The sequence below is a fragment of the Vipera berus genome, assembly GCF_964194415.1.
Source record: "Vipera berus genome assembly, chromosome: 4".
Lineage (NCBI taxonomy): Eukaryota > Metazoa > Chordata > Lepidosauria > Squamata > Viperidae > Vipera > Vipera berus.
In genome coordinates this window covers 89,980,920-89,994,928 of record NC_138206.1, presented here as the reverse complement: position 1 = coordinate 89,994,928, position 14,009 = coordinate 89,980,920, and the positions used below count along the sequence as shown (strand labels likewise).

General features: G+C 36.8%; 1 protein-coding gene across 3 annotated transcripts in view; it reads right to left on the bottom strand.

Annotated features, from left to right (window-relative positions):
- Nucleotides 1-14,009, bottom strand: part of MRPS9 (mitochondrial ribosomal protein S9) — a 44,116-nt gene that overhangs the window by 20,413 nt on the left and 9,694 nt on the right. For all 3 annotated transcript variants that reach the window (XM_081327468.1, XM_081327469.1, XM_081327470.1), the window contains exon 2: nucleotides 10,954-11,136. In XM_081327468.1, coding sequence (XP_081183594.1) covers nucleotides 10,954-11,136 — 183 coding nt within the window. The remainder of the gene's footprint in view (nucleotides 1-10,953; nucleotides 11,137-14,009) is intronic.

Sequence of the window (14,009 nt, the reverse complement as noted above, 5' to 3'; positions counted from 1 at the left end):
ATAAACACTGATTTGAAAACCCAGAAGAAATTTGCAGGCTAGCTTATTTTGTTTTGATTGTGCTTTCAGGGAAAATAAACATAGTCATTACCACTGTTAAAGATTTCTGTGAAGTTTCAGGTGTTTCATACAATTTCCACATAACTAAAATAACCATGAATATATGTAAACTTTTCTGATTTTTGCAATCATTATCTAGATAAGCATAAATTCTAGCTCCACTTGTTCTCTGCTAAAATAGTGGCATTACTGATAAAGCTTGATTTTAAAAAAATAAGTTAATGTTAATGCAAGATAAGCAAGAAAGCTGAATCCATTCAAGATAATTTCAAGATCTTTTGACTGATAGCCTCCATTTGTCTATAAAATAGAAGCACTTTACAATTCTTTGGATTCTGGTCATTTTTCACTGTTACAACTAATTCTGTGTGAAAATTCAGGCAATGTACTATCAATCAACAGACTATAATGCCTTCAAATGCAGATTCTCTGAACCACAGAAGTACTTGAAAAATCTGAATAATGGGTAGAAAACTGGATTGCTACAAGCTTGTAACTAGTGGAATGCAAAATTTTGGAATTCAAACAGCCATGAATTTGAATTATTTCAAATTCTAAGCTTTTATTGCAGTCGTATATGAAGCTTGTTTGTTCCACTACAGGTAGTCCATGAGTTACAAGTGTAATGCAGCCTGCACATTCCACTCATGGAAGTGAATCTCATACCTTGAATGAGAAAACTCCCTGCTCATTAAGAAGCACATGGCTCGTTAAGTGTACATGAGGTATCTCAGGGTGGGAAAGGCCAGGGGGGGGGCTAGTGATGAAACAGGCTCCCAAGGCCTCCCCGACTAAGAAACCTCATGCTTCCTCCTCCCTTCCTGCTGCGCCAGACTCACCTTGCAAAAATCCTCTGTGCCGCAGTTTCTTTCCCTTTGAGGGAGAGGAGTGTTGGCTTGGAAATGCTTTTTGTGCCAATAATGGAAGCTTCTGGGAACTGTAATATCACGCGAGTTCACACACAAATGCAGTTTTTCCGCTCTATCCAAAAGGAAGAAAGTGGAGGCACAGAACAGGATTGCTCTCAAGAAGAAATGAGTGTGCTGCTCACTCGCATGTGCCAGCCTTATTGAGAGCAATCCCACTCTGCGCTTCCAGTTCTTTCCACTCAAGACGGAATGGAGAAACTCAAGCTGCTGCCCGCTCAAACACTTTTTATCCAGAGACCTGAGAGAGATTGGAAAGTCCATGTGCCTGCCAGTGGGCCGCTTCAGAAATGGGAAGGAATGCCCTGTGTGACTGCTTGAAGCTCCGGGTGACTCAGGTCTGCGTTTGGATAAAAAGTGTTTGAGCACCTATGGGGCTATTCAAAATGCAGGGATTTGCTGTGTTTTGAAGCTCCGTGTGACAGTCCTTTCCATTTCTGAAGTTCCCCACTGGCAGGCCTTTTCTCGAGCCCTTTCCTGCCGAAAACGAGCCCCCGGAATGAGCGGGCCTTGCTCTGTGGCTCCGTTTCCGCCAGGAAAATCGCCAGGAAAGACTTTTTCTCAAGCCCTCTCCCGGTGAAAACGAGACCCTGGAGCAAGTGCGCCTCCTGCTGTGGCTCCCTTTTCACTGGAAAAGACCTTTTCTCAAGCTCCTTCCTGGTGAAAATGAGTCCCAGGAGCAAGCGGGCCTTGCTCTGTGGCTTCGTTTTTGCCAGGAAAGGCCTTTTCTCAAGTCCTTTCCTGGTGAAAATGGAGCCACAAAGTGAGGCGTGCTCGCTCCAGGGTCTCGTTTTTGCCAGGAAAGAGCTCGAGAAAAGGCCTGCCAGTGGGGCACTTCAGAAACAGAAAGGACTGTCACACGGAGCTTCAAATCACAGCAAATCCCCGCGTTTTGAATAGCCCCATAGGTGCTCAAACACTTTTTATCCCAACAGAGACCTGAGTCACACGGAGCTTCAAGCAGTCACACAGAGCGTTCCATTCTGTTTCTGAAGCCCCCCACTGGCAGGCACACAGATCTTCCAAACTCTCTCAGATCTCCATTTGGATAAAAAGTGTTTAAGCGGCAGTGGCTTGAGTTTTTCTGCTCTGTCCAAGTGGAAAGAAGCAGAAGCACAGAGTGGGATTGCTCTCAATAAGGCAGGTGAAAGCAAGCGACTAACGCACCCGCATCTTGAGAGCAATCCTGCTCTGCGCCTATGCTTTGTTCCTTTTGGACAGAATGGAGAAACTGAAGCTGCTGCTGCCACTTGAGTGGGGTGGAGGACAAGGAGAAAAGAGGTCAGGATTTCTGCCACTGGCCGCTCAGGCAAAGAGAAGGTCGGGGAGGGTAGGTGGCTGGCTGGCTGGGGAGGGGAGATCGTGGCTGCTCAGGTGGCTATTGCATCACCGCCAGCAGCTTGGACGCAGGTGCAAGAAGACTCACCCCGGGATGCCTCCCCGCTCAGTGGAAGGCTTCATTTCTGCCCTCAAATCAAGGCCGGCGCACATGAGCATACAGCATACACTGGCCACAGATGGCATTGGTTCCTGTGCCCGGCCAACTCCAATTCCGCTTTGCCCCAAAGGCATGCAAATGAAGCAAACACTCCCCCCTCTTTCAGAATGGAAGCTTCCAGGTAGCATGATCTCTTTTGCAGAATATTTGTGTTCGAACTCACACAATATTACGGCACCCAGGAGTTTCTATTGTTGGCACAAAAAGTATTTCCAAGCCGACTCTCCTCTCCCTCAAAGGGAAAAAAAACTGCAGCAGTGTCAGATTTTGCAAGGTAAATGAATCTGGCGTGGCAGGAAGGGAAGGGGAAGCAGTTGTGGGGAGGGGGAGAATAGCGTGAATGTTGCAGAACCTCTGCGATTGCTCATAAGGGCGAACGACCGCTGTGGTACTACAATATTCAGAATTTTGGGATTTGCTCGTAAACACTAGGGGGCGTTAGTCAGGTAACTTTGAACGAACGTTAAGTGAATGCTCATAACTTGGGGATTACTTGTATAGGCAGAAAAATTTAACCCTTCAACAATTATATGAAGGGATTCTAAAGAAATCACTTGACAAAATGGAAAATTGTTTTACTCGGGGGGAAAAAGTATTTTAAACAGGAATATATAAACTGCTCTGTCTCAATAGGCAATTGAATTGTGATTTAAAAAAAGCCGAAAAGTCTTACTTTTTCCTAAGATAAAAGAATTCACTCACCTGAGTTATAAGAAGGCTGATTTAATTTTACTTCAACATTGTACAGTTAATAAAATCTGTTGCTTTGAAAATTCTAATTAGAGGATTCTGACGAGTAAGCTTGCTACCCTAAGTTATTATGTCAGCAGAGATGGGTAACAAAAATGGTGCTAAGTAATGGATCCAAATAAGGAAACGGTTCTGAGGCACAATATTTGGGGGGGGGGGGCAGGAAGAGACTTCTTTGGAGAGCACAAAATTTATTAAACAGTTTATCCCACAAATATTTTCAATAACAGACAAAAGTTTAGTTGCTCCCAATGATATAATAAATGGCATGGCTATGTGCTCCTTGTGAGCATAGTACATGAAAGGCTATGAGGAAGGCTGTGTATTTTTAGGATTTTGTATTAAGGAGGCAACTAGCATTATGTGCTTGAATGATCATTTGTTACACCTGTTAATTATTTTGAAATGTTTTTATTGCAGTGCCGTGATAACCACATAGTGCAGTCATATACAATCATGTATAATTCATTATGAGGGTGAATGTTAAACTATTGTGTCACAAAATAGTAATGCAAAAGAAAATTATCCATAGTGATAAGAAATAGACTCAAGCAAGCAGTTAATATTTTCTTTTCTGAAGAACTGTGTTGCATTATAATTATATTAACTCAAAGATATTTCTTATTAACAGTATTTTCTGTGGACACAGACTGGTTTGTCAGCACTGTCAACCTACTTAATATGGGTAGAGTGTATAAAGATCTCACCTATTACTTTATTAATATCTTATTGGCATTCCAAACAGGGATTCTGAGAACTCAGCAGCAAACAAAAAGGATTAGCTTGATTTTATAGAAGGGTATTTTGATTCTCTTAGTGGCTTGATGAATTCCCATTTGTTAGTCAATGGGGATATTGTACATACACAAAATAGGTGAACATCCATTTGCGAACAAATGGGGATTAATTATAATAACAATAGAAAAACCCATAGCGAACCAACGGATATTAAACACCACATAAAGCAACATGTCAAAAGAATATATTATAGAATATTGGGACCAACTGTGTATACATAACTAGTCTCTTCTATATTTGCTTCTGTTTGATGATTCAAATAATCTCAGCTATGAGAGCAAAAAATCCTGACTGCAACATTGATATAATTAAAGCAGAATAGCTCAATATCTGCATATATGCTAAAGACAGAAAACAAGCCTAAGGCAATGACCAATTCAGCATTAATTAAGATTTTTGCAGGTCATGTCACTTTTTACTATAATGTCCATATCAGGGAATGATCACTTTGCTCATCTCCTGAAAATTAAAGTTCAATGATTAAAATGGATCTATATTAAGCAAATATCATTTGGCTAAGAGCTTTCAAAAATCTGTTAGACTCACAATAAGAAAGTTGGTTGGCAAGCTCTGACTTTAAATCACACTTTTGAGATATTGCATAACAAACGCAAAAGGCTCTTTTTCATCTAACCTAATAGTACTTGAGATCGTTGTATAGAAAATTTACCTGCAGAAAAATGTCTGATTCTGCCAGTCAATTGACCATAAGTGAAGAAATGGTACAATGGCAGTTTAAGAAATCTTATTACAGTCCAGCCAACTTTATCACTGTGCTACTATTCTGATAATGATTTGGGTTTTAAAATTATTTAACTAATGTATTCTTATTTTATTGCCCTGTACACCGCCCTGAGTCCTTCAGGAGAAGGGCGGTATATAAATCAAATAAATAAATAAATAAATAAATAAATAAATAAATAAATAAATAAATAAATAAATAAGAAAAGTACATTTTGTAATGAAAATTTCTGCTACTTCCTATGCACATATTTATTTAAAATCTTTTAATTTTTCTTTACTTGCCAGCTCAAACCATAATTTATAAAGAAATTCCAGTGTTGTCCATTCCCACAGTACGTCATCAACCTTATTACATTAGCTGCCTTCAAATCAATATTCAAACAAAAACTTGAAAAATTAATACCATAACACTCTTAATCCAAATAAAGCGATAGATGGAGTTGGATTAAAACTACTGAGAGAAAAGGAGGTGATCAATTAAGTGTTCATATATTCAAAACCAATACTGTATTATATATACCAGTAATGAAATATTCATTCTGACCCACCTATTAAGAAAAATATACACTGAGACCTTAACAGTTTTTAAAATAAATTATGTTGTGATTTGACAGTTCAAAAGAAAAATTAGCATAAGCAGGAACTGTAAGTAATAGCTTCATAGAAGTAGGGTTAGGGTGGGAACTAATGCTGTAGTAATATATTAATCAATATTCAACTAGAGGGGATAATATGTGTATAATGTGTTGTTGTTCTGACGCACCTTTTTAATGTTCTGATTGCTTTGTGTCTTGTATTTTTTCTTTTATGTTCTTGGATTTTTATTTAGTTTTGTATTTTGTATTTTAACTTTGTTCTAAATAAAATAACAAATATAGGAAATTAATAGCTTTATAGGAGGAAAAAAACAGATACTTTATTTCAAAATAATTATACATAATTCCTGTTCAAATTATTCTGTATCAGACTACCGGTATATAGTTTAGAGATGACCTTTATAATTTTTATTTTATCAATCATGGTATTTTGGTGCCAAAAACCAAATTACCCTTCAGATTTTACTTGAACATTTAAGCATTTGAAATATTATGTTTGTGTTGTCCCAGGAATTATTAATTGCATTATTTTACTTACTATCATAAACAGTCTTGTGAAGATAAAATTCATATTTCTCAAAAGATAACATTAAAAGTGTTTTTAAAACATTTTATACTATTCTGAAATCTAGATATTAAAATTAGGCCACACGGTATCTCCAATACTCTCAAAATTAACTACAGCAATAAAAATACTGCTTTATCACTATAATAAAATGGTGTATACTTTTTAGGAGAAGAAAAGACACTTTCAACATAAATGACAATTCCCAAGTTGTATTCCTTTTGGAAAAAAGTTCTCTTGCCATTAAAAAAGAGAAAAATCATACTTTCTCTACTACTTGAAGAAAGCATTTGTGAATGAAGTAGTTTCTAAAAACATTTCTTTTGCACTGGAACACTAGACAATGGCTTATCTTTCTCTAACCATCAAAATGTCTGATCTTCCCCTAACCCAACTAAGGTCCCTCACAATCTCACAGTAATTCAGTGTCCAAGTGGTGGCAGTACATAGCCAAGCTTGTTTGGTCTTGAAAAGCTACAATAAAGTTGGGCCTAGTTAGTATTTTGATGGCAGACCACCATCAAGAAATTCCAGGGCTACAGATTAGACTACCAAGATGAAAAAAACATCCTGAAATAAGATCACAAACCATTTTTATATTGTTGCCAAGAAAGTTACATGGGCACACTTACAATATCATCAAAAGCAATGCTCAATACTTATGAAATATTGTGAAAAATGATACATCAAATGGAATGGGCAAAGTGAATCAAAATAGTAAGTTGGATCAAATTATGCATAGTTCTGTGATATTTAATCAAGCAGTATTTCCATTAGAACTTATGGTTGTTTCAGCTTTCTTTTTATTTGCTTAATGTTAAAGGATTTGACTGTTCAAAAATAAGGCAGATTCTTTATTCCTTATGTTAAAAGTTAAATCACAAAATAAAAAGATTTTGTTCTCAAGTCAGGGAAAAGCACTGGGTCAGGATTGCAATCTCTATTAATTAGGTATCCCAGCTGGGCAGCAGGTATGCAGCTGTTAACTTGATCAATGACTTACCTAAATGTCATCTCTACTGATTCGCTTATAAATTACCAGCAAGTGAGACTAATGTACAGGTGCTAATTTATTTAAACTGTTCTCTAGATTTCTACATAGCTTTATAAACTGCATCTGGCACCTAATGTTAGCTGTCAGTTGTACTTAGACATGCCTGTCCTAACGACTCTGTTCATTAGAAATGAGCACAAATTATGAAATATTGTGAAAAATGATACATCAAATGGAATGGGCAAAGCGAATCAATTAGAGAAACTTCATACTGCATATTCACACATAGGAGAATAAAACATCCTGATTTCAGAGCACAGTCTATAATACCAATTAAAAAGCAATTGGTAGGCTTCTGAAAAGTTATATATCAATTTACTGGGCTTCCCCCCCTCTAAGACTCATGGTGTAATTTGTAGCTTAGCTATTTGATTTCTAAAAAAATAAAGCCTCTAGTAAAGTACTGTTCTGAGCAAAAATAACCTTTGAAAGCAATGACAGTGCTGTCAACATAATTCTTTGTAGGACTTGTTTCAAAACATGTATCCAAAATGCCAGAAAGAAAAGAACCATAGGATGTCTACTTTGGAAATGCACTACATGCACTGATTAACAGTAGACAACAGGAGATGCATAAGTGCTAATCAGAAGGAATTATTGCCATTCCAAGCATAAACCCTGATAATTCTGCCCACAGTGTTAAGAGGCTTTTATATTTTGTAACAGAAATTTAATTATGTATAGCAAGCACTGTTACACAATCTAAGTAGTTACAACATCTGATATTATAAGAGAAAACTGAACATTCATTATATACACTATGCTTTGCTAAGTAACAGCACTGTGCAAAAAACAGAAACTGTGCTTTGTTGCAGACTTGAAACATACTCTCTTCAGAAGTTTTGGCAAATATTTCTCAGAGGGATATGATTTGGCAGAACCTAACTGGAAAATTTGAGTTCTTTCAGGTTTTAACTAAAACAAAATCCAGGGAGGTCATACAGAGAGGGCAAGCCCAGTACAACTCTTCCAATATCAATCTGACCATTAATTTTCCCAGAATCTTCATTTCCCTACATCCCACTGGTTGCCAATGCCACTACTGGTGTGGTTAGTTTTTGCCCACTGTCCCCATAGAACATGCATGCTTTCATCTGTCTCCATACATGTTTCAGTCTGGATATGGACTACAAGCCTCTGTTAATAAGCACAAACTAAGCTGTGGTGGTGCAGTGGTTAAAATGCAGTACTGCAGGCTACTTCTGCTGACTGCCAGCAGTTCGGCAGTTCGATTTTCATCGGCTCAAGGTTGACTCAGCCTTCCATCCTTCTGAGATCAGTAAAATGAGGACCCAGATTGTTGGGGGCAATATGTTGACTTTGTAAACTGCTTATAGAGGGGTGTAAAGCACTGTGAAGCAGTATATAAGTGCTATTGCTATTGCTAAATATCTTAATTCTTTCTTGACATCATTTTAAAAGAAAAAAATAAATGAGTTCATTTCAAATATAATATTTTCAGAATATACACCCATTTTCTTGAGGAAACAATGATATCCTAGAATAGTTGAGGTAAATTATGCTATGACTAGATTTTACTCCGTCTCCCCAATTCTGGGAGCCATTGGCTTTGGTCTAGATTTGAAATGCTTTTCGATGCTCAAGATGCCGCTTTCTTGTCTGTTAAAAATTGTCATATTTTCCTTCATTTCTGCTAAATCCCAAGAAAAACAGGATACAGATTGCTTGGGAGCAAGCTGTGCTATCATATGAGTACTGGTAAGCCAATCTATAAAAAAGAAGTTGGATGGGAAGGCACTACTTGCAAAGAAAATGTGGGTAATCAAACACGCTTTGTTTTTCCCATACTTCCCCTTCCATTAGATGTTTCACTGACCATACTAAAGACTTCAATTAATCAAGTATGGAAAAAACAGCTGGGAGATAGGTATATATTATCATAGTACTACATAAACAAACATTATTTGTTTTGTTTTTGTTTTGCTTTTAAAAAATTTCCTCTCCTTACCAGGTCCCTAAGTTGTGGGCCAAATCAGTATTCTTTAACAAAATAGGTTAAGAAACTGGTCAAGGTGCCAGATATTTCTTTTCAGCATCTCTACTCAAATGCTAAAAAAAGATATTAAAAAATAAAGATATTAAGGAGATACTCGGGTAACATAGAAGCAGAAGTGTTTCTGCAAGAGGAACATAAGAATTGGAGGATGGATACTTAAATTCCAATGAACATCATAGATGAACCAGAAAAACATGTTTTAAATTTCATTTTCTCAATATTTTCATTTTATGTTTGATAAAATAACATTTCAGTCCTTTTGATATTTCTAATTCCAGCAGTCACATAATTATTTGCAATCACTAGATTATGCTAACAAAACTCCTAAGAATTTTCTTCATACACTTTAATGAAGCTTGATTTTGACTTTTTCCCACTTTTTCACAAGCCTTGAAATAAATCTGAACAATTGTTCATGCCTAATGAAGGTCCAAGCTTGCTTTATCCTTCTTCTGAGTGATCACACCTTCCAACTTATTATTCCTTTCTTCTTTGGAAGAACTGTGAAGTTGGAAGCATAAACTTTGGAACTATATTTTAACTATGAAAAACTGAGTTTTGTGAGAAATAAACAATAAAAATAGGGAATATATTATGTATTACTGACTGCTGTGGTACATGTTGCTTGGATTCAAGAGGAAATTAGAGCTCCTGAAACATTCTAACCATGCCCAAAAAATCATTTTACCCTTAGTAAATTAAATAACATGTATATATTTAAGACTAAATAATTGGCAACTCATTATAAGGATTTAAATGCTGGTATGGCCCTGTAAGCATATGCCTCAGTACAGTCACCTTGAGAACTATGAAATCCTATATAAATAGGGCTTCTTGCTGATGTACTTAGCAGAAAGGTCAAAACTTGAACCATACTGCTAACAAACTATAAAATGATCCTTTTGTTCAAGTCCTGTAAGACAATTTAGTTTCAGATATTAGAATTGTACACCTCCAGTGTTATTTAAAGAAAGAAAATACACTAACAAGAGAATTAAGACATAATTTTAAAAAATGAAAGTGAAATATAAGAATTGCCTTGCCAAAAAAAAAAAAGAATACCAGCATAGTATTCAGTTTTCAATAGTAATCAGCTAGATGTTTTCCAGTGCTAAGAAACAGGGTACAATGATAATATTTCTTCCTTATTTGTCCTATCATTCCATCTTTAGAAGTATGCAGAATTTAATTTATCATCAAACCAATCAAGCTTTGCCATAGTCTGATACTCAACTATAAAAATCATTTAAAAAGGAATGAGGGAGAATTAGGTTAGAAGAGAGGTAGCGTTAAATTTGGTAGTTTTATTTAAAATGTCCATAAAATGTTATAAAACAGATAATCTAGCAGAAGTAATACTAAAAATATATTTAGAGGCTTTTGGCTCACTACCCAATACTTACTGAAATAAGAAATTAAAGTGAAACAAGAGTCTAGTTTTAGACATGTTTGATCAGAAATAAATTCCCATGATCAACCTCTAAAACAGGGTGCAATAGCTGCTGCTCAAAACATTGGCCTTAGGAAAAGGTCACTTGAGTTGCTGGTTGTTATAGTATCATATGTGAACCCCCCAGCATAAATATACCTAGCAGGTCAAATTATAGATAAATGCTTCAAAATGCTTTTATAAACCCCAATAGTGACTCTTAACGAACTCAGATCAAGGGGATTATCCATTAGTAGTTTTTAAAAGAACATGCTGTGCTTTACCAAGATGGAGTATAGAGTTCTACCCTGTGAAGCCTGACCTTGCACAGTAGTAGGGGTAGAATCTCTATTCAAAGCCATCACTGTAATGTTTTCTATGTACAATAGTATTCTCTGGTATGCTGACAGTTCGATTAAAATTCACAGAGAGCTGAGAGACTCATGCTGAAGCAAAGAGCTTTCAATTCTGAAGCTCTGCAGTAAATTACTTCTCCAACTGCGCAACCATACTTACATCAATATCCTCTTGGGTAAAACTTTCTGGATCTTCTCCCATCATGTTCGCTAAATGTCTCTTTCCTATGTTGAACTCTTCAATCTGTTTTTTAATAAAAGATTCTGTGTATTGTATAGGTCCTGGAGGAACATTACTTTTCTTCTGTGATGCTGGAGTGGTAATGCAGATTAGCCTTACCATCTAGAAGAAAAAGCACAACGAAGCTTTTAAAAATAGTAACATTCATTAACATCTGAAGATACATGATACCACAATTCTGCTGAAGTTAAACAAGCCTTGGCTTCATTAGTACCTGCATGAGACTTTATCTGCATTTTTATGTATCACTCTGATTTGATAATGAAACGAAGAATATAATAAATACACTGTGCACACACACATGCATACCGATGCATCTCACATACATATAAGGGAAATATATTACAGTTCAACCACAGGCAGACGCTGTGGAGCTGCTAAAGGATCACAAGTAACATTTTGGAGGATTGAGGGAGATAAAGTTTTGAAGTGACTGTTTTTTTTAAAGCTTCATGTCTTTTTTAAACTACATGTTTTGTCTTTTATCTTCTTTTATCTCAAAATCAGATAACTTAGTGTTACCATATCTAAATTGCAAAAATCTACATAGTCTAGATGGCCTAAAAGAACCGTTGCTAATTGCTGCCATTTAATAGTTATTTGGAGTTTTGCAATCTTTTTTGTCTCCTGTCATTGTGGACACAGGAATTCTCAACATCCATAAAATAGGGTTTGGAAGCTCTAAGTTGTCCACCTGAGGTCTATACCAGAGCTTTTCAACCAGTGGTACGGGTACCACCTGTGATACATTGGCACCTGGCAGGTGGTACACAACCATCCTAGAAAAGTGGTAGTGGGGGAGGGGAATGAGCTGAACCAGTGGCAGCACCGCACAAGCCTGAGTGAGAGATGGCTGGAGCTGCAGGGCTGTCAGGGTTCAGCGGAAGCGCCAGGATCAGCGCTTCTTTGGGGCTGTCAGGGCTCAGTGGAAGTGCCAGGATCAGCGCCAGGCTCCAGCTGGAGCTCGGCACTGTTCCTGGCACTTCTGCTGAGCCTAGAAGAAGCAGCGATCAGCTGGAATGTTGCAGCATCTCCAGGGTCTTGTGATTTACATTCAGATGCTTGGCAACTGATTCATATTTATGACGGTCAGTGTCCCAGGATCATGTGACGTGACCAAAAACTGCTGCAACCACCCAGCAGACGGGGAGAATAAAAACGAAACACCCCCCCCACCCCACCCCTGCCAATCCTCAACAGAAATGCTCACAACAATGAAAACCTTGGACAGGAGGAAGAGCGCCGCCAGGCGGGCAGGCAGGTGTCTTGCTCGGCTGTGGCTTGGGGGGAACTTTTTTCAGTGCCACTGTAACTTCGAACAGTTACTAAGCGAACTGTTGTAAGTCTAGGACTACCTGTACTTCATCACTTTTTTCCTTTTTTTTTTGGTCATTAAGTTTTTGACACCTTGCTAGGCAACTGGTGGTACTCGGATGTTGCCATATCCTAAAAGTGGTACAATGCATGAAAAGGTTGAAAAGCCCTGGTCTAGACCAAAGAAATTTTACTTTTGAGTTGGGAAGCTTATAAATCAAAAAAATAAATACCAAAATCCACAAGTAATGTTTTTACTATATTAATAACAATCAAACTATCACAAAGTATACGTGGGGCAAAATTCATCTAACCACTGCTTGCTTAACAATGGAAATTTTGTGGTCAATGATGGTCATAAGTCAAAGTCATGCCAGTTGCCAAGTGCCTGAATTTTGATTACGTGGCCAGGGATGGGGGGAATCACTGTAATGGTCCAGCAGTTGCAATTCACTTTTAGTGTTGAAATCTCAATCACTAAACAAATAGTTAGTTGTAAGTCAAGAAATACCCATGTCTCTTATCTTCCCTCACTATCAAACCTCATAAAACAATCTATTCAGAAGAGAATCTGTTTGTACCTCCCCCGTATAAATGAGAATGCTAGGTTTGGTGAAAAGTTTTTTTGTTAATAAAAATCAATTACATTGAGTATTGCAAAACCAGCATACAAATTTAAAAGACATTCCAGTACTGGCTTATTTGGACTTGCCCAAGAAAAAATGATACACATTTTTTGTCTTCTCCATGCTTGATTATTCAATATAATAAAGATTAAAACAATAGTATTTTGAATTAATTTAACATCATTAACAGAGTCCATTGGAATTGGGTAGCCAATAAAATTAAATAAACAAATAAGCAAACAAAGGCTTGGGAAGCACATAGGCAAATATATCTGGAAGACTTTTAATGTCTAAGGAAGACCAACATGAACAGCTACTTTGAAAAAAAAAAAAATCCTAAAACACACTAGTGCTGTATAACATGTAGAAGTAAAAATTAGCTTTGTTGAAAAAAGTTCCTTTGCTTGTTATCAGCTTGAAACACTTACTAATAGTGTGTCCTACAGCAAATCCTCATTAAGAAATTCATCTGAAGTTTTTTCTGAAGCTAAATTGCACCAATCCATGTATGATTCAAATCTTCATATAAAATAATCCAATTCATATTGTTCGTATGAAAATATGTATTTCAATATTAAATATTAAGTATTTATGGACTTGAAATTATAGGAACCTAGTAACAGTAGTAATATTACTAGTAGTAAATTTTACTACTACTTTTAATAGCAACCTTCTAAGGCAAGCATACCACAAATAAGTGTGGTAGCAAGATTAATGATTGCTTGAAAAATACCTGGCATCTGCCTTTTAAATGAATTCTCATTAAGGGCTATTCTTTCCTAATACACTTTGTGTTTGGAACAGATGTCACAGTGAAACAAGTTACCATTTATTTTTGCAAACTGCATGCCTCAAACACTAAGGCATGACTCATTTAAGTGGTCCTACTGAAAATAACTAATAATCAGGCAAAGTGTACCTGTGAGAGTTTGATAAGTATGTGCAGAGAAAGGAAAACTGTTGTGTGTATTGCTTCTAATCTAGAACACAGAAGCCTATGAGAGGGTAATAAGGGGTTTACTCAAGATTTTATTG